Below are 26,893 nucleotides of genomic sequence, written 5' to 3' on the forward strand. Positions count from 1 at the left end.
CTCATGTATGAACCCAAAATTCAACAACTCTCCAGATATGGGAAACTAGACCACGAAGGAACTTTAAGAACCCATAAAACTGCCAACTTTATGGAGTATATACGAGTAACCCACCCCAAACATGGAAGAAATTGGATAAAAACCTAGATCTAGCATTCTTGACACATAAAGGTAGGAGCTTGAGGACTTACAAGAGTCTGAAAACAACACGGGATGTAAAAAAAAATATTATATAACATTATAAGTAACAAATATTATATATAGAAATTTATTATACAAATAATAACCTACATGCGATCCATTTGTAAAAAAAAAAAAATTGGAGCAGATTTACCCAGCAAAATAATGCAAAAAAGAATAATTTAGATTTCGGGTTTGTGACGCCCTTAACAAGTTTTTTTTTTTATTTTTATTATTATTATTATTATTATTATTATTATTATTATTTTACATATTTTTAATAATAAAATAAAGACAAAAATTAAATGATAGAACTATATATCTAAAGAGAATAAACCTTAAATTTAGTTAATATAATAAACATATTTTTAATGTAATAAAAGGTTGTTGGTTTATTGATGGGCCTGAGCCAAATTCTTTTAAGTTTTTTTTCCCTTTTGCTTGGCTCTTGGGTTCTTCACACAAAGAAATCGATTTTGGTTTTGTAAAAGGACGATTAGGCAGAAGAAAATCACGAATGAACGATAAAATAAAAAATTACAAGGAGGTCGATTCAGTGCAAAACCTTTTACAAATGTGGTTAGGTTCTTATACTTCTGATTCACTCACAGGGTAGTTTGTAAATTGGATTTGTGAACTTCGTTTATTGGTAAATTTTGAGCAATTTTGTATAGAAGCGTTGCCGAACTGCTAGGGTTGACACCAAATCTAGGGATTTTTCCAAAATCGTTCTAATATTTTGCATATCTTTTCTTAATCATTTAATTGGATACATAAATATTAGTATGTATTTGGAGCAGATGATGTTAAATATTAATAATTTTTTCAATGTTTAGATGTTTTTCCTGTGATTAGCTAGTTTGTTTCATTATTAACATCGATTTAGATCTTTATATGTTTATGTGTAATCTACTGCTGATAATGAGATTGATAATTACCACTCTGTTTTATGTTCTCACAAAATTGAAGTATATGGCTGGAGAACTTAACAACCACTCCAAGTTATTGAATATTCTTTACAGATTTAAGCATTAGGTTCTGGTAGGACTAATTAAGACAAACTGTAAACCATCAGCATTGCATCGACGGTCATTAAATCAGGATTTCTGCTCATTGGTAACATGGAATAATAGTGGTTTGTTTATTTAGAATCGTTGATATTTGTATTAAACAACCATCAAAATATTACATCAACACCAACACCCAATACTGCTTTGTCTTTTATTGGATTTCACAAGTAGTTAATGCATTACATGTGATTACGAAGTTATATCATTAAAATTGTAACGTAACATTTTGAATAAGCAACTTAGTACATTTGGGTTACCTTTTACCTAGTGTTAGTCGATCTTTAAATTCTTTATTTTATCAGGGGATAAACCCATCTTGTAAAATCCTGTGGTTTGCCTACAGACATATTTTAGTTAATTCGGATTTTTACTCATATCTTTAATGCATCAAGAACCATGCTTCTGAGTTTTAAAACACCTGATTGGGAGGAATCAACATTGCAAACATCAGAGATCCCTAAAGCTATTTGAAAGCAAGGCCCAGGTTATTGATCTGGAATCCTGATTTCCGGATGTTTAGGAGATCAACATGTAATGTTGGGTCAACATTGTAGGAAAAGTGATCAGGAGGCGATTCATTTGAAAAAAAAAATTAGTAGAATCTTTTTTTATACATCATCATACATATGAATACACATACAAACAAGTTTGCATTTATTTTATCACGCATTCTAATGGAGGTCCTGCTTATGAATGGTCAGGGAAGGCTTCCTTGCCAGATCAGAAAGGGAGTAATAAAATGTAAACATACAATCTTCAACCCAGTCTAGCCACCTTCTACGCCACCAAGGATTGGTGTAAAGAATTGCAACAAATCCCGATAAGAAGACAAAACATGTGGAACTAGAACTTCCGTAGAAGCATGCCATATCGATATCATACCATTTCTCATTTTCTTCTTCTCCATCTGATGGATTGGTCAGCTGTGAATTAGTAGTTGTGCATTTCTTCACGAGTGGTGGTCCACAAAGAAGTGGATTCCCTTCATAGCTTGCCTCTGTGAAGGTACCAAATTGTGCTTGCATTTCTGGGAGTCTGCCAGAGAGATTGTTACGAGAAACATTGAAAGTAGATAGAGAGGTAAGTTTAGTGAGTTGTGAAGGAACTTTTCCGGTCAAACCATTTGAAGAAAGGTCCAAGCTCTCTATTTTTGCAAGATTTGAGAAGCTCACAGGAATGGGTCCAGTCAGCTGATTGTGAGACAGGTTTAAAGCACGAAGTTGGGTTAATAATCCAAGTTGTTGTGGGATTTCACCTGTTAGCTTGTTACAGGAAAAATCCAATCCCGCCATGTAATCAAGTATGTGTCCCTTGTAGCTGAGAAAGAGCCTTTTTGTTGTATACTCAACTTCATCATCTGTTTTGAATGCATAGAACATGGAGTTGCTAGAAAACGACCACCGTAGAATCCTCCCATAATTGAAATAGTGACCAAAGGAAAACCCTATCATGACAGTTTTTAGGAAAGCAAGGTCGGTTGGGCCGGTAATATTTTGAAGGCAGCTAGGTACTGAACCAGAAAGTGAGTTACCAGATAAGTCTAACAAACTCACTTTACTTAATTGACACAACTGCTTCGGAATAGAGCCACTCAAGTTATTTTTTCTTAAAAGAAGAATCCTTAAAGTGGATAGTTCACCAAGAAATTCCGGAATCCTGCCTGACAAGTAGTTGTTGCCAATGTCCAAAGTCAAAACCTGAGTCAAATTACGAAAGGATTTGGGTATTGATCCAATGAATTTGTTGGAACCCAAAAGAAGATGCTCCATGTCTTGCAAATTCAAACAGGACGGGATGGGTCCGGAGAAAGAATTATGGGAGATATCAAGAAATGAAAATGGAGCTGCTCCACAAGGAAATGGGCCTTGGAAACTATTATTTCTCACAAGAAGTTCAGACAAGCTACTCATGTTGCCTATCCAATCAGGGATGATGCCTGTAAACAAGTTATTGCTAATATCCAGAACTCTCAGATATTCATGAGTTTCCTTGCTGCTATTAATTCCAATCTTCCCTGTGAAATGATTGCTGTCTAAGTAAACAAATTGGAGTCGAGCCCAGCTTAAGCTTCCTGAGAGTACCTCGCCATGCAATTTGTTGTTTGATAGTTTTAAGAAATCCAACCCAGAGACATTTGTAAACAACCCCTTTGGTACTTCTCCAGATAACTCATTATCAGATAGACCCAATATCCATAATTTACTCAATTCACCGACTGAGGATGGGATAACACCACTTAAACTATTCATGGACAAATTCAAATACTGTATGTTAGGAAAGAACTTTGGTATATCGTCAGGAATAGTACCTATCATTCCATTTCCAGACATATCCAACCCCTTCATATTAGCATTCCTATACAAAGGCATGCCGACAAACAAGTTGTTCCTTAGAACAAGACGTTCCAGATACGTGTTGTTTTTAACCAACCAATTTGGGAAGTGTCCCTCCAAGGAGTTCTGTGACATGTCTAGTTGCTGTAACTTGTGCTGGTGAACTAGAAACCCAGGAATGACATGTCCTTTAGGCATTTTCATATTACAATTAGATAGCTCAAGAATTTCCAACTGAAACATTGGAATCCAACCTATAGGCTCTTCTGTTTCCACCTCAAACTTGTCATTGTCGCTTGTGAATCGAACGAATTGAAGCTTTATATGATTGGAGAAGGAGCTGAAGGAGAATGAACCTTCAAATACGTTATGACTAAAATCAATGTACTCTAGAGATGTAAGATTAGCAATGAGTGATGACGCAAGTATTCCCGTGAATCGATTTGAAGAAATATCCAAAAACTTAAGAGATGACAGATTTTTCAAACAATCAGGCAGAGTTCCATGGAGCATGTTGTTGCTAAGATCCAACTCATGGAGGTTCTTCAACTCACACAACCCTGTCAAACGACCAAAAAAAAAAAAAAAAAGGTTATGCGTAAGCCATGAAACTCAAAAGGTAAGTTACAAAATATTAACCTTCAAGAAATATATGACTTGCATTTGCATGGTCATACGGCTTCAAAAAGATTAAACATCGAGGAAAGGTAATGTTACAAAATAATCACAAGACAGACACGTGCATGCTTTAGCTAACCTACCATGATCCGGTAATGAGCCGTTGAGCTTATTGCGAGCAAATGAGAGAGCTCTTAGGGAAGATAATGCCTGTATTGCTGATGGGACGCTCCCAACAAAACTGTTCCAACTCAAATCTAAGACCTCCAGATGGTGAAAAGATGCAAAAGCTGGATGATCGATAAGAAGAGAGGATTGGATAAGTAGGTTACTAAACAAAAACCCTGAAAAAGGATTTGTTACAACTACAAGTCATGTATGATTGATGGTTGAAGCTAGATAATGTGGTGAGCCACCTACCCACCCGCCTCTGTAATCTTTCATCTAAATTTGGCTGAGTTGTTTAGCCAATAATAATAATGTCATTAATTAAGTCGCGACGGATGAACTTTACCTTCAATTGGTATTGTTCCATTGAAACCATTACCGCTCAAGAGGAGGACCTCCAAATCAGACAAATTAAGGAATTCTGATTAAGGCATAGAGTCGTGTCAATCATTTTGATAAAACAATTAGCAAAAATCGAAATGAATAAATAATATTTGTATTATATTTCTTTTAAGATAAACATGCCTTGGACAGGAAAGGAAGTTCCCAGTGAAGTTGAAAAGGATAGATCAAGAATCTTGAGGGATGGGAGGGCAGTTAGGCATGATATGATGCTCTTGTTGAAATTGTTATATGATAGATTTATACTCTTCAGCCTTTTCAATCTCGATAAGGTCTTACAATCTGTAAAAATAAAGGAAGGTAAATCTTAGAGAAACCATGCATGGTCTTGTAAAGTTTGTAATTATGGAAGAATTTAAGATTCATTAGCATTCAGGAACTTCATCACTATTAACAAGTTAACATACCATGGTTCGGTTACGCTCTTATAAAAGAGAATTCATTTACCTTGGATATTTGGTGTGCCATTGAGATGGGTAGAACTTAAATCCAGCTCCTCCAGGTTAGTGAGATGTGATAATTCTGTAATGCGAAAGAAAAACACATATATATCATGTAGTATGCATGTTATTTTCAGATGTACAATTTTGAAGCTAGTTAATTTGGAGCATTATATGTTCATTAATCTTTCTCATCATTATAACCAGGCAGCCTTAGTTAGAGTATAATATCGGCCCAACAAAATATGCCCACTCTCTTATTTAGGTATATCTCTCTTGTTCCTCAAAACCTTAATCAAAACCCTAAATCCCTACACCAGAAATCAAAAAGCAAATCCTGTACTAAATCAAATAATCTATAGTCATAGCACGTACCTTGAGCTGGAAATGGTCCTGACATCGGATTGTCGCTAAGATCCAAGTTTGTAAGCGAAGAGAGGGTACTTAAAGATCTTATGATGCTTTCATTAAATATGTTGGATCCAAGATTTAAAGTTTTCAACTTCCTCAAAATGGAAACCATCTCAGAACCTACATTAAGCAACCTAATTTATAAGCTCTAGTTTTATACAACAACAAAGCCGTTTAGAATATACACAATTACATATTTATATCCAATTTTAATAATGTTTAAGAAAAGAAAAGGGTCATATTTCAAACTTCAACACATGAAAGTCATTCTGCTACATATGGTCCTTTGATGTTGCAAAAGGGAGATTTGTGTATAAATCCAAGGCGACTATATTGGCATGATGTTTTTATGATGATATTGATTTACCTTGAACCTCAAAGGTACCAATGAAGCCACAATAGCTTAGATCCAACCTCTCCAAGTTCTCTAAAGCAGTAAATTCTGCAATTCATTTGAAAAGGGTGCAAGTATCTTTAAAACAAGTATTTGTGCATGAAAAGACGAAAACACGCCACTGCTAGGGAGGGAACTATCATTCAGGCTGGTGTGACTAATTACCAATATCTCCAACTCTTTTACAAATTGTATCTAGTTAGAAATTTACAAATTTACACCAACAATTTACATTTAAATAAGATTAATATACACCAAGTCCAGCATGATATTAGACTAACAACCCCAGATTAACATGTTTCGGACCTTGCAAAAAAGTCCTTTTGGGTCCCAATATTTGGAACCAGTCCAATCCTCAGTGAGATCGGTTTGGGTCTGGACTGGCTCCAACCCCTACTTTAGCACAACCTCTTAGGATTTCTACGTAGCTTACATTTTCATATTTTTCCAATTGCATATATATATATATATATATATATATATATATATATATATATATATATATATATATATATATGTGTGTGTGTGTGTGTGTGTTTATATTTTTCACTTAGATGCGGTTAGAAATAACTATTATATATATATATGAATCTGAATACATTTTCTGTCGTTAAGTTTAAAATGTGACTGAATTTCTAGAACTATGCATTTTCAAGACGTGCCTTCCTTTTGTGATGTCAATTTTGTAATGAATGTGATTTCCACATACCAAATCTTTTTCATGCAACTATTTTTGTGATGCCAAGTTATAAAAAGTAACTGCTTATTTGACATCATAAAGATAAAACATTATATTTTATTTTACAAATTCCATAAAGCATATACAACTGAAAAGCTATAAAGATACATATATGTAATTATTAAAAAAAAAAAAAGGTACAAGTATAAGATGCAGGAATGATTTTACTATCAAGTTGCACATTCAATATGTTTAGTCAACATTCACTTTAGTGTTTTAAATGTAAATTTAATGCATAAAAGAACTAATGAAATCAATATACTATAAATATCTACCCATGACCATGAAAAAATATTTTATATGTATCAAATATTTAAAGATAATATTTCTGTCTTCTGTAGATAATAAATGATAACTACAATTACATAGAAATTCAGACATGTATACCAAGTTTCTTGGACTTTGTGTCCCTCATTCTGCAGGAAATTTCATATCGGCACCACTAGTTTGAAACATAAACAAAAGCCCCCCTCAATGTCACCTATCGCGTCTCTCTATTAACCAAATCAATGCAACCGAAACACTTATACATCTCAATGTGTGAAGATCACACATAGACCATAGACATGACACAACATCCCACAAACACTCTATAAATATAGGTTCTCATGCATCATACCAAATTGAAAACAAGATAAAATCAATCAAGTTCATATGGTCTAAAAATGATACTCAAACAACTATGGAAATAAGTATATACAGTCATAGGAGGTACCTTGAGCTGGAAATGGTCCCGACATTGGATTTCTGCTAAGATCCAAGTTTATAAGTGATGAAAGGATACTTAGAGATGTTATAACGCTTTCATTAAACCAGTTGCCCGCAAGATTTAAACTTTTCAATTTCCTCAATATGGAAACCCTCTCAGAACCTACATTTAGGAATCCAATCGAATTTATAAGCTCTAGCCAGTTTCATACAGCCACAGAGCTCTGATAAGCCCCAACTTAGCATGGATTGCTTTTAGTTGAATTGCTTTATTATAGTTATTTTATTGTCTGTTTTGGGTCCAGGGGTAGTTTGGTCTTTTTTAGTATTATGTCTGTTATTGGCTGTTTGTTATGTTGGGAGCACTAACTTTGTCCCAGGTCTGTTTTAGGGGACCACTCCCCTGAGTCACGTCTAGTTTAAACTTTAAATATATATCCCTGCAGGTTTTTGTTTAGGTAGCTAAGAATTAATTTGTAAAATGAACTTTGTTCTTCTTCGAGAGTCCATTCCTCTCGAATGAATGGGAAAACCCTAATCTATCTTATCAATTCATAGTTTCATTATCAGATTGTATGCAAGAATGAATAAGGGTCTATCAATCTCTTTTGGAGAACATATACAAGTACATATCTATATCCATTTTAAGCATTGTAATATGCTTCCATTAAAAGAATTGTTTATTATATCAGACCAAGTGACTTGATTGTAGTGTATTGCAGTAGTAATATCTCTACCACAGATAATCAAGTCCTTATTGCGATTTTTCTGTCCCAAGTAAAGAAAGGTCATATTTTAAATTTCACACATGGATGAGTCATTCTGTTATGGTCTTGTAATGTTGCAAAAGAGGGATTTGTGTACAAGTCCAAGGTGACTTTATTGGCATGATGCTTTTATGATGATATTGCTTACCTTGAACCTCAAAGGTACCAGTGAAGCCACAATAGCTTAGATCCAACACCTCCAAGTTCTCTAAAGCAGCAAATTCTGCAATTCATGTGAGAAGGATGTAAGTATCTTTAAAACAGGCATTTATGCATGTTAACCTTAAAAAGAAGAAACGAAAAAGACACAAACCTACCATTGGTAGGGAAGTTTCCATTCAAGCTAGTGTCGCTAAGATCCAAGACTTTGAGTGAAGTGAGTGTCTTTAATGATGGAAGGATGCCGTTGTCAATATCATAATTCCAACTGAGGTCTAGTACCTCCAACTTCTTCAAACTCGACAGCCTTTCAAGCCCTGCAAAAGAAAGAATTTTTTAACACAGGCATCCTAGTCTTTTGATATTGAAAGGGCAACTTTCTAAGCACAATTGGTAAATACTAAAAAGCTGTAGCATGATTTGCAGGATCTGAAGTACACATAAAGTCTTGTGTTTGGTCTTTTATATATAGAAAAACATTATCCAACCATTAGGGTTCCTAAGAAGCGTCTTTGAGTGCATAAATTAGTTGGATGTTATGTTCACGAATTTGAATAGAGTTGACTTACTGGAATGTTTTGCTCAAAAAAAATATGATGTTGGAACAAGGTGAAAGAAATACTAATTAAAGCAATTAATCATGTTGTACCTGACTTCATGAACTCTTTATCAAGAGAATTATGTGACAAATTGAGACTTGTCAACTCTTTAAAATGAAGAAACAAGGAAACATTCAATGGCCACAACTTGCTCTCATTATCCATGTAAACATCTTCCACCCCTATTAAATTGTACAAAGAGAGTTCTGTCACATGACCCGTTGTTGTGCTGCAGTTGATCCTCTCCCAATCACAGCAGTTGCTGCCACCATCCCCAGGGGTACCACCGCCATAATCAACCCAGGTAGGGAGAAAATTGTCAATTTCAGAACCATATGACTTCATATAGGAGGTTTTGATTTCCAGTAGTGCCTTTCTCTCCTCTTCTACACAATCCCCTTGTGTATGCTCAGCCATTATTAGAATATGTATCATCATTAACATCAACAGCCAACATAGAAATGATTTATGCTTACTACAAGCCCAACACTCCATTTTAGCAGCTAATGGTGGCTTTGTAGAGACACTCACAACATTAAACTTCCTGTTAGGTTTGGTTTGCTTAGCTTTGCTTGGAAAACATTTGATATATGATGAAATGAATATGTATGAACGCTCAAAATTTCCACACATAAGTCATCAAGTCAATGCTCAAAATTTCCATACATAACTCTATTCCATCTATTCCATTGTCACTTTGTCAGTGACTCCTTCAACTTCACCCTTTCCCTTTTGGAGTATGATACACTCCCAAACATTTATGACACGACATTTGTTGACTCTTCAATTAATGAACTTCCAAGTCTCCAATTGCCCTATTAAATTTTTGGAATTACTTACAAAATCAAAAATATTTACTAACTACACACTAATATCAATTCCATCATTTCCGTTTAATTTTACTGAAGTAAATAAACAAACCTAAGAACAATTTGACAAAGAGAATGACTGCTGTAATTGATAGATATTTTTATTTACACGTTTAATTCAAAACAGAGATCAATACAATTTTTTTTATACATTTTGCTCTTGCTTTATGTACTTCTCATACTCCATTCTGCATTTCATGTTTATTTTTCTCAAAAAAGCCACTTAAAACTTGAGTTCTTATATTGGTACCCAACAATATTTATAAGGCCGCTACATCCTACTTTTGAGTAAAAACTGAATAACTAAGTATCATTCATTTAAAGGTAAATTATATTTTGATCCTCAAGTTTAACTTCTTTTTTAGGTTTTGATTCAAAAAAGTTGTCTTACAGATATTTTATTATTTATGTATTGTAATTTAAACCATATTAAATTCAGTTGACCCCACCTCCCCCATCCACGTCCCCTCGTTTTTGAAACACTTATGCAGATTCATGATGGTGAAATCAGATGTGAAACTGAAGAGTGAGGGTTGATCTCAATTAAATGAGCCTTTTATTGTGTTTGGCAAAAAAAAACTTATGTATTACTTATTAGCTTATAGCTTATTGGCTTATAAGCTAATAAGTTAGAGGGAGTTAACTTTTGTATACTCGTAATGACCAGACTCGCTAACCTCCTTGTGATTTCCAGGGACGGGTTCTATAAATTCCTGGTAAACAGCCAGATGAGAGCCATTGCTAGAGATCACCGTACCCGGAAATGAAACCGGCTTCGATTTTGAAATTGTAACAACCCTAACCCGATGAGTAGGCCCTTTCGCCTCCCTTCCTTTCCTCCTCGTCTTCTCTAACCAAATGATCATTTTCACCACCATTCGCCGACGACGGCGATGAAACAGCGTCTAAGCCCTCAATTTAGAGGGGTTTGTATCAGTGGTTAGAGGTTGCAGACAGGGGCGAGAATGGGTGGGAGTCATAGTAGGTTCGATAAGCAGTACACCGTCGACGCTGGACGGAAAGGGGGCGGAGGATTAACGGAAAGGTGGAAAGGGTTTTAACGGGAAAGGGAAATGGGAGAATTAGGTTTGGTGGGGTTGAAGGGCCGGGGGTAAAAAACAGGGGAATTAGATATTTTTTATCCCTTAACTTTTGGTTTTGTGCTTATTTAGTTACTTAACTCTTTTTAAGTTTTAAAATGTCATCAAACTTTTGCTTTTGTGCTCATTTAATCACTTAACTTTTAGTTTAGTCACATTTAGGTAGTGTTTGTTTTTTGTCTGCAGATCTGCGAGATGTCTTCTGTCTGCGCCGCGCAGACCACGCGCAGACATTAGTCTTCGCAGACTGTTTATTTTTTTGAAGACTGCAGACCTAAAAATGTCTGCGCGCCCTTTTCTTAGTGCAGATGTGGACCAGAGTCTTCTAACATCTTCAGACATATTCTAGCTTAAAAAAACATATATATCTTTATTTTTTTTAAGTTTTTTTTTTAATTTATATTTTTTCCAACTTTATTAATGATAAACAATATGAAAAATAAATTACAAAACTTAAAAAAAAAAACATTTGACGATACAAACATGATATTTTTAACAAATTTATATATATATAAATTTATTATAATAATAGTCGTTGAAGTTGTTTATATAAATATCAAAAAAAAAATCATAATATATTCTTATATTTTTTTGCCAAAATTTTGTAAAACTTTATTTAATAGAGTATCATCAATTTCTCGAGAAAATATTTATCGTACGTTTTTAATAGATTTATTTGAAAAAATCGAAGTTTATTTCCATCTATTTATGTATCAAATTCTTTGATCACTAATTATAATGTTTAGTTATAACTTTGCAATCAAAGTTGTTGGTTTTTATCAAATATGTATATGAATTAATACCATTTTTATTTTTATTTTTTATATAATAATACATAAAAGTTGATCTAGATTCGTTATATATTTATAATAAAGTCGTAAAGATATATAAAAAATTCGCTTTGAAGTTTTAAAAAATCAGTTTATTTAGATTTCAGTTTATTTTAATAGCCCGCAGATGTTAAAAAAACAAACAATCTTCTTTTTTCAGACTGCAGACGTTTAATCCACCTCTTCTACTGCAGAGGTCTACAGATGTGGTCCGCAGACTGCAGACATTTTGCTTTAGAAAAAACAAACAGCACCTTAGTCACATAACTTTTAAAATTGTGTTCATTTAGTCACTAAACTTTTAAATTTCTTTACAAGTTTGGTGACTAAATGAACAAAAATTTAAAAGTTAGGTGACCAAATGAGCACAAATCTAAAAGTTAAGTAACTAAATATGAATAAACCAAAAGTTAAGTGATTAAATGAGCACAAAGCCAAAAATTTGATGACCTTTTGAAACTTAAAAATAGTTAAGTGACCAAATAAGCACAAAACCAAAAGTTAAATGATCAAAAATGACCTAAACCCTTCATTAAAACCCATAAAAAAATTGAAGCTTTTAAATTAGACAAAATTACATAAATGGTCCTCATGGTTGACAAAATCGACCAATTATCATCCTTATGACGAATTCTTTACACAGATGGTCACTGTGGTTTCAAAATCTTTCAAAGACGGTCCTTTTAACTAACGAAGTTAACTTTTTCAGTTAAGTCCTATGTGAAATGACATATTTGCCCTTCATGCATAAGGACGCTTTATGTAATATGTTTCTACCACAGGGACCATTTATGCCATTTCACATAGGACTTAACTGAAAAAGTTAACGCCGTTAATCAAAAGGACCGTCTTCGCAAGATTTTGAAACCACAGGGACCATCTGTGTAAAGAATTTGTCATAAGGACTATAATTGGTCGATTTTGTCAACCATGAGGACCATTTATGTAATTTTGTCTTTAAATTATATTAAATTCAATAAAAATTACTTACTTTTGGTCGATGAAATCAAAAAATTATAGGTTTTTTAAATTCTACTAAATTTTGTGTCCAGGTGAATTTCTTTGGCCAAAAACAAAAAACAAATATTTTAGATTTTGTTTTTTATGTTTTATTATAAAGACAATGAAGTGTTTGAGACTTTTTATTTAAATTGATAAATATTTTTTAACTTATTAATTTATTAATTTATAACGGTACGAAAATAACTTATGTGGTGTCGCTATAAGTTGATTAACACTTTCTAGCGTTTGGTAAAATGACCAAAAAAATGTTTCATAAAGGTATGAGACGACTATACATTATAAGGAGTTTTGATAAGTTAAATGGAGTAACTTATCAAAAATAGTTTATCCCTGGTTTCATACCACTATAAGGAGTTTTGATAAGTTAAATGGAGTAACTTATCAAAAATAGTTTATCCCCGGTTTCATACCACTATAAGTTGTTTCTAAAAAACTCTTTATCAAATTATTCATTTTAACTTATACCGATATGAAATCTATAATAAATTAAAAAAATCATTTTTAAGCTTAGCCAAACACCCTCGATATATCTTCTCCTAGCACCTATTCATCCTAACCATTATTCATTAAATCAAAATATATTATCATCATCTCTCCCACACCCCGCCCGTCCATGTGTCCACAACACACTAGGGATGAAACTGAGTTCAAACCCAGACCAAATGGACCTAGACCTGGAAAACCCAGAATCGATTAATGGAATTTTGTAAAACCGGAAATTAGACTGGTATATAGGAACCAGTTCCGGGTACGGTACGGGGTAAAATGTGTTTAGAACCGGAAAACCCAAAAACATCAAAATGGGTAGGTTGGAACCGAATAAAGTGAGTTTAAAACCAAAAACCTAAAAAAAAAACCGAATTTTTTTTGGCGGTTACTTACTACTTAATGGGTTGAACTCTGAAATTTTTCATATTGATATCTCAAATTCGAGGGACTGTAAGTCATTGAATATGAAACTAAAATTAACAAAATTATAGTCTAAAATCATGTACAAACTCTAAACTACACTCCTGAAAAACCCGCATGTCAATCCGACTTGAAACGAATGAGATATGTATGTGTTAATGTTTTCACATAATACAAAGTACTAAAACAAATAGCTGAAAAGTTGAAAATTTTCAGCTTTGATATCCCGACTTCGGAGGATTGTAAGTCATGGAATATTAAACAAAAAATAACAAAATTATATTCTAAAATCATGTACAAACTCTAAACTAAAAGTTGGAAAAAACTTCATGTTAATCCGGCTTCGAACAAATTAGATATGTATGTTTTAAAACTTTCACAGAACACAAAAAGCTGAAAAACAAAAAACTTATAGCTTTGATATCTCGACTTTAGGTGACTATAAATCAATGAATATAAAACTAAAAATGACAAATTTATAGTCTAAAATCATGTATAAACTCTAAAATACACATTGGAAAAAATATGTATGTCAATTCGACTTAAAACGAAGGAGATATGCGTGTTTTAAACGTTTCACAGAAACCAGATCCGACCTCTAAAAGTGGTTCCGGTTCCGGTTCTAGGACCCGACGGACCCAAACTCGGGATACCCGAAACCCGGATAAAGCTAATTTTTAAGCCCGTAACCGAAACCGATTCTAAATATTTCGGTTCTAAGGATTCTGGTTCCGGTCCGATTATGGTTCCGGTTTTAAATCTCATCCCTACAACACGCCCCACTGTAACACCCACACATGTACACACACCCTCTCGCCCAACCCCAAATGTTATTTAGAAGGGTGTGTCTTCAAGTTACAAACAGGGGAAATTGAGTAATCTAATTATTTGAAAAAAAAAACAATTTTTAGCAAAAATAACCATTTTGTCCGAAATAGACATTCCAGAATAAGAAAAAACACGTTTTTTGACTAATTTTGGACTACCGTTCACATTTCGGACTAAAAATTCGAATTTTAGGGGAAAACTATTATAATTTCAAGAACAAGTCTGAAAATCCGAAGAACAATTTCGGAATTTCGAGAAAAAACCGTTTTTTACTTAAATTTAACAAAATGTTAAACAAATACAGTAAATATGAATTACATACGATATTAATGCATAAAATCATACATTTTATTGAAAAGGGATAATGACTTGAAAGGGTAACAAACTTTCGATTTTGTTCACATTTAGTCACTAATTTTTTTTTCATTCTCTATTTGCCACTGAACTATTGAAATTGTTCACATTTTACCCTTATGACCGGTAACAGCCGGTCATAAGGGTAAAATGTAAGCAGTTTCAATAGTTTAGTGGCAAATAAATAATGAAAAAAAAAAATTAGTGACTAAATGTGAACAAAGTTGAAAGTTCGTTTCCCTCTCAAAAAAGTTCAGTAACTAAATGTGAACAAACTTTCTTATTGTATGATGGTTTAGCAAATTATGTATTTTTGTTAAATTTTAACAACATTTGTTGATGAAGAAATCTTTTAAAAAGAAAAACAAACAAACAAAAACCCAAAAAAGGTATAAAAAATGAAACCAACATTATATGTATAAGTTTTATGTTATAAAACTATGCAATATTATATGTATAAAAATTGTCCAAATATGTATGAATTTTGTGTTATAAAATTATGCAATATATAAATTAACATACATTAAACCATATATATTGTTTATAAAAAATACATATGTACATTGATACATTATATATATTGTTATACTATATGTATTGACATACATCATATTAGTATATTTACTATTAAAAGGATATCGAAAATGAAAGTCAAGATGTTTAGAATTTAGACATTTTTAATTTACCCGGACAACTGATTTATATTTGAGATTGTATTTTTTTTTTAAAGTTTGAATAATTATTGAATTTATAATTATTTAACTAGACATATAGAATTAAGAAAAACCGTTAACATGTTTTATGAAGTGTTGTGCCCAAACCACCTCATCCATATTAACTCTACAAAAATATATATATTTAGAAAAAATAGCTATATATTCAACAATTATAATGGTGCTATTTTTTTTTTCTTTCAAAAAAGTCACTCATAATTTTAAAAGGTTTTAGAAAAAAAAAACAATTCATATTTAAATAACTATTTAAAAAAAAAAAGATTTTTAACTTTTTTCTTCAGAGTATAACGTAATTTTTTACCATGAAACACAATTTCTTAATAGCTATGGGAGTGAATGACTTATTTTTTTGTTAAAACAAAATAAGACTGGAAATTTTGATTTTTGATTTTGGAAAATACCAAACCAATTGTTTTTTATTTTGATTTTGGTTTTTCATTTTTTTTAATATTTTATTTGGGTTTTTTTTTTTTAATATTTATTTCATAGATTTATTCATCAACAAATGTTGCTAGAATTTAACAAAAATAAATAATTTAGTAAAACATAATACAAGAGGAAGTTTGTTCACATTTAGTCATTGAATTTTCTTTAAAGGGAAACGAACTTTTGACTTTGTTCATATTTAGTCACTAAAATTTTTTACATTCTTTATTTATCACTGAACTATTGAAACTGTTCACATTTTACTCTTATGAACAAAGTCATTATCCTTATTGAAAAACAATGATATTAAACCCTTAGAAATAGACATTTCAGACATAATTGATGATATTCAAAAAAAAAATGGGAAAAAACCAAAAAACAATTCCGAAATTTGAAGATCAAACTCGGGATGGAGCATTTCGGAATAGATCATTCTTTGAAAAAATTGAAAAGTAGTTTGGAATGTGAACAATATTTGTAAACCAGGCGTATTTTAGGTGCAATAAAAAAACCTAAAAAAATGGTTAGATTACTCAATTTCCCTATTTTAGGTTCACTAAAGCTCTTATGGCTTTTGTAAAATGTTGATGCCGTGAAAGTATCCGTTGAGAAAGGACATGCACTTTTTGGTACCATAGACTCCTAATTAATATGGAATTTTACTAGAGGTGTTGATAACGGTGCATATATTGCTCATATCTCTAAGGAATCAGGAACCATGTGTATTAACTATAAAAGACTTAATTTGGTTAGATCAACGTTGGAAAGCTTTATGATTCATAAAGCCATTCTACAAAAAAAAAAATTGTAAGAAATTCCAAGGTTATTGGTCAACTAGGAAAAGGATGGATGATTACTGGAATCCCGATTTCAAGATGGTTAGGTGATCAACATGCATCAATGTTAGGTTAACCTTTATAGGAAAGGAGTGACAAAAGGCACTTAAGGAGCAGCTGTATATATACTTTTTAACATAGGTTGGGATGTGATTGATTTGAAACATGGTTTGTTGACTAGTTCAACTTCAAAGTTTGGGAAGATGTGCCTACAAACTGTGCTCTAGAGGGCCCAAATGCTATTGCTGGAGCAGTTGTTCAACTACTCAACCGTTGGTGTTTACTTGTGAGGAATGACATGACAAATAAATAATTTTCCTTTCTTTTTCTACCATAAATCAATGTAAGTTTATTAAAGCGGAGAAATAGGTGTAAGTTCTAGTAGATTGTTCAATTTTGCAACCTACCATAAATCAAATTATTTTGCGTCATAAAAAAGATGTAGAAACACTTAAATTACTAGAATCTTCTAATGCATCATCTGACGTATATAATTATACTAATTGTAAGACTCATGTATTACATTGGTTAATTTAAAGAAGAAAAAGTTAAATATAAAAGTCAAAATATTTGAAAACTTTGAATTTATAATAAAATAAAAAAAATAATGATTTATCATAATTGAAATATTTTTATATTTTAAATTTAAACAAATAATTTATATAAACAAACAAAAGAAACTAATAACCTTTAATTTGAAAATTTTGAAATTAAAAGGTAAGTCCTTAATGAATTGATATCCATTTATTGCAATTATTACATTAAAATATTATATAAAAATTAATAAAATAGAAAAACTCATAAAATGACATGTGAAAAAAAAAAATTCAAAATAACTATAAAGTGACATTTGACAAATTGAATGAGAGCGTGACATGTGGAAAAAAAACCTTTATTTATTAGAGTAGATACAAAAACATAGAAATATGAATACATATGGAAACAAGTTTGCATTTATTCTATCACAAATTCTTAAAGAGGTCCTACCTACAGAAGATCATAGAAGGCTTCCATACTAAATCATAAAGGAAGTAATAACATGTATATATACAATCTTCAACCCAGTCTAGCCACCTTCTACGCCACCGAGGATTGGTATAAAGTATTGCAACAAATCCCAATAAGAACACAAAACATGTCGAACTAGAACTTCCATAGAAATATGTCATATCAATATCATACCATTTCTCATGGTCTTCTTCGGCTGATGGATTGGTCACGTGTGGATTTGTGTTGCATTTCTTCTCCAATGGTGGTCCACAAAGAAGTGGATTACCTTCATAACTCTCCTCCGTGAAGGTACCAAACTGTGACTTCATTTCTGGGAGTCTGCCTGAGAGACTGTTGTGAGAAACATTGAAAATAGACAAGGAGGTAAGCTTAATGAGTTCTGATGGAATTGTGCCGGTCAAACCATTTGAAGAAAGGTCCAAGCTCTCTATCTTTGCAAGATTTGAGAAGCTCACTGGAATGAGTCCAATTAGTTGATTGTGAGACAGGTTTAAAGCACGAAGTTGGGTTAAAAACCCGACTTCTTCTGGAATTTCACCTGTAAGTTTGTTACTAGATAAATCCAATCCCGTCATGTAATCAAGGATGCCACCCTTGTAGCGGAGAAAGAGACTTTTCGTTGTATACTGTACTTCGTCTTGTATTCCCAAGGCTTCACCGCCAAGGAAGATTGAACGCAACCCCCATATAATACTCTCATAATGGTAAGAGGAATCATACGAATACAATGATTTGCTTCTTTTTAAGAAAACAAGGTCACTTGGGCCGGTAATATTATGTAGGCAGCTAGGTATTGAGCCAGAAAATGAGTTAGCGGATAAGTCTATGAAACTCATATTACTTAATTGACACAACTGCCTCGGAATCAAACCGCTAAAGTTATTTTTTCTCAAAAGAAGAATCCTTAAATTGGATAGTTCGCCAAGAAATTTAGGAATCCTGCCTGACAAGTTGTTGTTGCCGATGTCTAAAGTCAAAACATTAGTCAAATTACGAAAGAAATTGGGTATTGATCCAGTGAATCTGTTGGAACCCAAATGAAGATGCTCCATATATTGCAAATTTGAGCAGGATGGGATGGGCCCAGAAAAAGAATTTTGTGAGATATCAAGAAATGAGAAAAAAGCTGCTCCGCAAGGAAACCTGCCTTCCAAACTATTATTTCTCACCACAAGTTCAGACAAGCTACTCATGTTGGTAAGCCAATCCGGGATCAAACCTGTAAAAAAGTTATTGCTTATATCCAGAAGAGTCAGAGATTCAAATTTTTGTTTGCTTTTAATTCCAATTTGCCCTGTGAAATGGTTGCTATCTAAATAAACCCATTGGAGAGTACTCCAACTTAAATTTCCTGAGAGTATCTGGCCATGCAACTTGTTGTTTGATAGTTTTAAGAAACCCAATTTGGAGGTGTTTGTAAACAATCCCTTTGGCACTTCACCAGATAACGCATTCTCAGATAAATCTAGTACCCATAATTTACTCAATTCACCAACTGAGGAAGGGATAACACCACTTAAAGCATTCATAGACAAATTCAAGATACTTATGTTGGGAAAAAACTTTGGTATGTCATATGGAATAGTACCTATCATGTGATTTTGAGACACATCCAACCACTTCATATTAGCATTCATATGCAGTGGCATACCACCAAACAAGTTATCACGTAGAATAAGAACTTCCAGATTCGAATTGTTCCTAATTAACCAATTTGGTAATTGTCCCTCCAAGGAGTTGTGAGACATGTCTACTTGTCGTAAATTGTGTTGGTGAAGTAGAAACCCAGGAATAATACGTCCTTTAGGCATTTTCATATTACAATTAGATAGCTCAAGAATTTTCAACTGGAACATCGGAATCCAATCTATAGGCTCCTCTGTTTCCACCTCAAATATGTCATTGTCACTTCTGAATCGAACTACCTCAAGCTTTTTATGATTGGAGAATGAGCTGAAAGAGAATGAACCTTCAAAATTGTTATGACTAAAATCAATGTACTCAAGAGATGTGAGATTAGCAATGAATGATGGCACACGTTTCCCTGTGAATCGATTTGAAGATATATCAAGTAACCTAAGAGATGATAGACTGTTGAAACATTGAGGCAGAATTCCATCTAGCATGTTGTGACTAAGATCTAATTCATGGAGGTTGTTCAACTCACAGAAACCTGCCAAAAGATAAAAAATGTGGTTCACCTTATAAGAAATAAAATGACTTCATTTGCATGGTTACTCGGAAAGGTAATGTTACAATCTTAGTACAAGGACATTACATTTATATATTTCTTTTAACAATCCCAACACTTACTTGTGCATACTTTAGATAACTTACCATGCTCAGGTAATGAGCCGTTGAGTTCATTGTTAGCGAATGAGAGAGCTCTTAATGAAGATAATGCCTGTATTGATGAAGGGATGCTCCCAACAAAACTGTTGTGACTCAAATCTAAGACCTCCAAACGGTGGAAAGATGCAAAACCTGGATGCCAACAAGAGAGGGTTACATACATAGGTTACTAAACAAAAGCCCTAAGAAAGTATTTGTTACAATTTATGTATTATCGATGGTTGAAGCTTGATAAGTTGTGGGGACTTTCATCTATGTGATGATCAGTTGGTAAGTACTTGGCGATTTTTCTTAAACCAATAATAATGTTGTAAATTAAGGAATGAAGAAAAAATGCTACCTTCCATTGGTAGTGTACCGCTGAAACCATTAAATCTCAAGAGGAGAACTTCCAAATCAAACAAATCATGAAATTCTGTATTAAATAGAGAGATGTGTAGAAAAAATATTTAAAAAATAGTAAAAAATGGAAACAAATAAAAATAATGAAGTTGGAATTTAATGTTTTAGTTTGTTTAATGAAAACTCGTTTTTGAAATGAACATGCCTTGGACAGGAAAGGAACTTCCCAGTGAAGGAGAATTTGAAAGATGAAGAATCTTGAGGGACGGGAGGGCAGTTAGGCATGATATGATGCTCTTGTTGAATTTGTTGCCTGAAAGGTCTATACTCTCCAGCCTCTTCAATCTCGATAAGCTCTTACAAGCTGTAAAAGGAAGGTAATTTTTAAAGACACCATCTGCAAAGTTTGTAACTACTTTGTCTTTATCACTATTCACAAGTTACCATGGCTAGGTGAAGCTAAATCTTCATTTACCTTGGCTATTTGGTGTCTCATTGAGCTCAGTATTCTTTAGTTCCAGCTCCTCGAGGTTAGTCAGATGTGATAATTCTGGCATATGAAAGAAAAACATATCACGTATTATGCATGATATTTTCAGATGTACATTTTGAAGCTACTTTTGGAACATATTTTTACTAGTCTTTATCTATCATTATACCGAGGTAGCCTTATTTAAAGTCTAATATTGGTCCAACACAAAATGGAAATTTGTTACACTTCTTGGTAATGTTGAGGATATATTAGTTCTTTCAGTTGTGGCCATTCTATGGCGTAAGTGGAGATAGTGAGGTGGTAGGGCAATAAGGTCTTTTAGCCAGTTAGGTTAGGTCGGTGCTGTTAGCCTTTAAATAGGAGATGTCCGGGTTGGTTAGCATCTTTGAACAAAATCACTAGAGTAAGGTCTCCCGAATACCCGTTAGTTGTAGTAATCATTCGATTTCCAGTTCAATCTTTCATTTCTAAATACAAGTATACACGTATACAATCGAATGGCATCAGAGAGTGTTCAATCCACCATCTTGAATCAATTTCGGAACAGAACATCAAGAATCGATGAGATGGATGATAGATAATAACTTGTTTTATTATAATGAGGATTTAACCTCATATAAATAGGAATCCAAATTGGGATTTTGGCCTAACATAAACCTTAATGGGTATTAGCCTAACCCGAATCGCTAACATCCACCACGGTTTGAATGGGAGTATACGATTAAACTGGAGAAATAAACAAAGAACAAAACCTAAAAAACATAGATGAAGATAGCGGCATCAGAGGCTCTTATGAAGACGGCTAACAATGACCGTTAGTTGAGAAGAAACGACGAACAAAGGTGGTTCCGTTGTAGAAGAAGAGGGGAGCGGCGACGAAGATGATCATGGAGTCGGTGGCAGAGGAGTCCAAGAAAGGAAAGGAGAAAGAAAGAGGGACTGACCTGTAGCGGACGGAGCCAATTCCGGAGAGAGAGAGAGAGAGAGAGAGAGAGAGAGAGAGAGAGAGAGAGAGAGAGAGAGAGAGAGAGAGAGAGAGAGAGAGAGAGAGAGAGCAGTGGCATCGGAAGAGGTTGACTCGACAAAGGAATTTGGAGAAGAAAAGGTCGGCCGAGGAGGAAGTATAAGCAGACGAAGTAGTAGAAGGAACCGATAATGAGCTCTGGTGTCGGCGGCTATATTATCATTTAAGAGGAGAAAGAAGAAAGGGAACATTATTGAGCACAATGAAGCCACCTTTGACAAATATTAGAGAAGGTTGTCAAAGATAGAGGGTGGCCGTTGTGGGTTGTGGTCAAAAGTAGGATTTTGCTTTGATACCATGATAGATAATAACGTGTTATTATAATGAGAATTTAACATCATATAAATAGAAATACAAAATGGCTTTTCTACTAACCTAAACCTTAATGGGTATTAACCTAACCTTAATCATTAACAATGGAGGAAATCATTAGTTCAAAATGACATGGGAACTGTTCGATCAGATATTGGAGCGTTATAAAAAGATTTTCAAAAAGTTATGAATCAATTGGATGTTATGATCAGCAGATTAAACAAATCTCTATGAAATTAAATAGTCCATCAAAAAGAGAAGAATAAAGAAGATGAATCAAAAGATAAATCAGTGTTCAAAGATGACATGGTTGAGCGAGGTTATAATCGTTTCTATGTGATCAAGAGCAACGAGGATGAAAAAGATGGGAAAGGTTTTGATTTAGAGAATGGGGCAGCAAATCTGGTGTCAAGAGAGGCATGGATAGTAATTAAGTTTTGGAAGCATTTTATTTTATTTTATTAATATATTATCTTGCTGTTTCTTTTTCTTAAAATCGTTGGTCTTTATGTGGCCAATATTCTATTGCCAATTTTATATGTTTACTAGACTATAAGTATTTCTTGAAGCCTACGTTTGAAAGGGGAGATTTTTTTTGATAAAAGTAATATTTGTTTGAGCAGAGTTGCTGTGTATCAAAATTGCATCCTTGAATCGTCTTTTCTTTCCTGTTTGGAATGTGTTGTTAATTGTAGTTGCATCAAAATCAATTAGGAAAAAGAAAAACGAGAAAGATGCATTTATAACCTTAAAAAGAAGAAACGAAAAAGACACAAACCTACCATTGGTAGGGAAGTTTCCATTCAAGCTAGTGTCGCTAAGATCCAAGACTTTGAGTGAAGCGAGTGTCTTTAATGATGGAAGGATGTCGTTATCGATATCACGATTCCCACTAAGGTCTAGTACCTCCAACTTCTTCAAACTCGACAACCTTTCAAGTTCTGCAAAAAAGAAAAGCTTTTAACAAGTTGTGGCATAAATTGCAGGATCTCAAGTAGACATAAAGTCTTGTGTTTGTTCATTTATATATGGAAAAAAACTATCCAACTACTAAGTTATCTAAAAAGCATCTTTTACTGCATAAATCAGTTGGATGTTATGTCCATGAATTTGAAAAAATCAATCTACTTAAATTCCTTGCTCAAAAATATTATGTTGGAACTAGGTGAAAGAAATACTAAAGCAATTAATCATGCTGCACCTGTCTTCATAATCTCTTCATCAAGATAATCATATGACAAATTTAGACTTCTCAACTCTTTAAAATGAAGAAACAAGGAAACATTCAATGGCCACAGCTTGCTCCCAAACTCCATGTTATCACCTATCATCCCTCTCAAATAGTAAAAAGAGAGGTCTGTCACATGCCCAGTGGTTGCGTTGCAATTTACCCTCTCCCACTCACAACAGTCACCGCCACCATCCCCTAGGATACCACTGCCATAATCAACCCAGGTGGGGAGAAAATTGTCCATTTTGGAATTGTATAACTTGATAAAGGAATCTTTGATTTCCAGTAGTGCCTTTCTCTCCTCTTCTATACAATCCCCTTGTATTCTCCAGACCACCATATGCGTATGTATCATCAACAACCAATATAACCATGGTTTGCGCTTACTCAAACACCAACACTCCATTTTAGTAAGCTAATGAAGGCTTTTTTGAAACACTCGCAATATTAAATTTAAACTTCCGGTTTGATTTACTTTGCTTGGTATATGAACATATATGAAATGATCAGGCGAGTAAAACATGTGATATATTGAAACAAATATTTAATTGCATAATTCTCTCGTCAGGTCAATGGTTAAGTTTCAAACGTAAGTGATCAAGTGAATGGTCAAAGCTTCCACACATTTCTATATTCAATCTACCCACTCCTTCCAGCATATCCCTTTGAAATTATGATAATTGCTACACTCACAAAAGCTTATGACAAGACATTTGTTGACTTTTGTACAAACTTCCAGGTTTTCATTTGCATAGAATATATTTTCCCTATTGACTTTTTTTTTTCAGTTAATTGCACAATCATAACAATTGCCTAATTTTCATTCAAATTTACTTTTTTTTTAACTGTAACAATTTCATGGAGACAGACTACTCTCGCAAGAAGCAGAGCAAACACGGAATTCCTAGTAGATATACACTTGAACGAACTGGAAAGCATACTATTGAAGTGGTCCCCAGCTTTGGGTTCAGAAATGCTAAATACACACTTATTCCTAAGAGTCCAAATGGCCCAACAATTTCACAAAGATAATGACCTGTGTAACTAATATAATTTTCTATCTACGCACAGAATTCAAAAAAGTAACCCGTACCAAAAAGATTATACATTTCGCTTTTGCGTTAATTTTCATACTTCATTTCAAGTTTATTTTCTAAAAAATGTCACCTACAGTTTGATCTCTTACATTGGTACCCCAACAATATTTACAAGTTAAAGGCCAATTCATAGGTAAACTGATTTAAACCATAAATCTAATAGGTACTGATATTTTAATTTTTGAAGAATATACAAAAGCAAGTGGTTTAGACTATTTACTTTTAATGGGTGATAATATTTTACTTAAACTACCCTTCATCTAAACAGAATCACCTAAATATACTTCTTAGCATTATCCCCTGTACCACCTGTGTTTGATGCAGAAACTATTACCTGTCTAATAGGTAATGATTACCAAATACATGTCTGTGTAAAAACTGCTCATCAGCCCTTGTTCTTCATCTAACAACACTTTTAATTTCTTTTGAGGACTTTAATCAAACTGTTGGTGTGCAACATGAAACTCCAACCATTTTACATACCGAAACAAATCCAAAACATAGGCAACTCAAATGAGCAAAAAACAAGTTGGACTTGCCTTTAATCACCAGAGTTGAATTTTGATGAAGCCATAGAACCAGTTATGCTTTGATTAAGTGTGGAATGTGGAGGATATCCACATGCCAAATTAGTTTTTCTCTCGCATCTTGCTTCCATTCCATTCGTTTCACAACACATGGAAACCCATCTTTCCCAACCTATTCAATTTTCTTTTTAAAAATAAATACAAAGTAATAAACAAAAATATTGAAAACATACGAAACTAATTCACAAGCTAATTAAAAAAATACAAAACTATTTTGGTACACGTATTTTTTTAAATAAATACAAACTAATGAAAGTCATATTTTCTCCTCATGTCTTCTTACCCAATACACAACGCCCCCTTAATGAAAGATTAAGAATCAGCAGTCAAAAGTGCTGATCAATCAAAAAGAAGGAAAAAGCAGTTCAAACGCAGCCAAAATGGTGGGAGGACTTGAAATTTGGTGTTGGTTTCATCTTTTACACCTTAAACACCAACCAACATACGATTTCAGGTTGACAGAACTTTGATGCAACAGAAAACAGAAAAGAGTCCTGAAATTGAAATATTCTTCGTTATTCAAAGACCATCAGGGTTTTAGTTTTAATGATTTATCTGAAAAAAAGTCCCAGTAATCGTGAACCATTTCTATTTCAGATTAACAGAATTTTATGCTTGCCAAAACACTTTCCAAAATATTCTTCCTAATGTTTCTTTTCCACGGATTAGGAAACTCACACCTACAACCGTATCTTTTCTCCCCAGGGCTAGATGAAGTGTCTGATACAGCTGTGTGTCTTGTCCCCTAAATTGATGTGCTATTATTTATACACGGCTTGAGGTTTTCCAGATATCTGGTCGTGTATATAATGATCATCAGCCACTATTCTTGATCAAAACACACAATTGAGTTCTTTGAGGACTTTAATCAAACACTTGGTCTGCCACAATGATCACTTCACCTCTATACAGAAGCAGTTCGTAGTAAAATGTAGGCAATTTAAAGGAGATTTTTTTTTTTTTTTTTTGACTTGTCTGTAATCGCCCAATTGAATTTCGAAGAAGCCATAGAAATCGCACACTGTACTTGAGTTTCTGCAGCCTTCTTGGAGGGAGAGAGAGAGAGAGAGAGGGGGAGAGAGAGAGAGAGAGAGAGAGAGAGAGAGAGAGAGAGAGAGTTGCACAAGTTGACTTCACCCGTGCTGTGAAAGCAGCTGTTGAGAAAGGCGATGTATACATCTTGGAACCATTACCTCCTGCAGGTTCTCGAATTTAAGTGGTTGTATGATAAGGGTTTACATGTCACCAATATATATCTCTAATGCATCAAAAACCATGTTTATGAATTTGAAAAAACTTAATTAATTGGGATGAATCAAACATTAGAAACATTAATTAAAGATTCTACAAAATCCATTCTACTAGAAATTGTAAGCAGTTTCAAGGTTAGTGGTCACGTAAGAAATTAAAGGATGGCTAATTCCTGGAATCCCAATTTCCCAACGTTTAGGGGCTGAACATGCAGCAATGTTGGGTCAATCTTGTTCAAAATGAGAGGCGAAAAACACTTACAAACAAGTGCTTATATACTTCTCAAACAGGTGAAG

General features: G+C 33.5%; 1 protein-coding gene and 1 pseudogene across 2 annotated transcripts; both read right to left on the reverse strand.

Annotated features, from left to right (window-relative positions):
- Nucleotides 1–1,826: 1,826 nt before the first annotated feature.
- Nucleotides 1,827–10,938, reverse strand: LOC145029807 (receptor-like protein 1). The gene is made up of 12 exons (XM_078978265.1): nucleotides 10,535–10,938; nucleotides 9,039–9,803; nucleotides 8,548–8,706; nucleotides 8,379–8,453; nucleotides 7,471–7,626; nucleotides 5,990–6,064; nucleotides 5,587–5,742; nucleotides 5,219–5,293; nucleotides 4,895–5,053; nucleotides 4,716–4,790; nucleotides 4,345–4,491; nucleotides 1,827–4,143 (listed from the first exon to the last, which is right to left on the reverse strand). The coding sequence occupies exons 2-12, from the start codon at nucleotides 9,619–9,621 to the stop codon at nucleotides 1,922–1,924; spliced, it is 3,882 nt and encodes a 1,293-aa protein (XP_078834391.1). The 5' UTR covers nucleotides 9,622–9,803; nucleotides 10,535–10,938; the 3' UTR covers nucleotides 1,827–1,921.
- Nucleotides 10,939–17,850: 6,912 nt separating this feature from the next.
- Nucleotides 17,851–24,109, reverse strand: LOC145003983 (receptor-like protein 15; annotated as a pseudogene). Its single transcript, XR_013662228.1, has 6 exons — nucleotides 23,633–24,109; nucleotides 23,214–23,372; nucleotides 21,078–21,152; nucleotides 20,601–20,966; nucleotides 20,246–20,392; nucleotides 17,851–20,081 (listed from the first exon to the last, which is right to left on the reverse strand). The product of XR_013662228.1 is annotated as a receptor-like protein 15 (transcript).
- Between the last annotated feature and the right edge of the window lie 2,784 nt (nucleotides 24,110–26,893).

Source organism: Lactuca saligna, chromosome 1, assembly GCF_052625555.1.
Source record: "Lactuca saligna cultivar CGN05327 chromosome 1, ASM5262555v1, whole genome shotgun sequence".
NCBI lineage: Eukaryota > Viridiplantae > Streptophyta > Magnoliopsida > Asterales > Asteraceae > Lactuca > Lactuca saligna.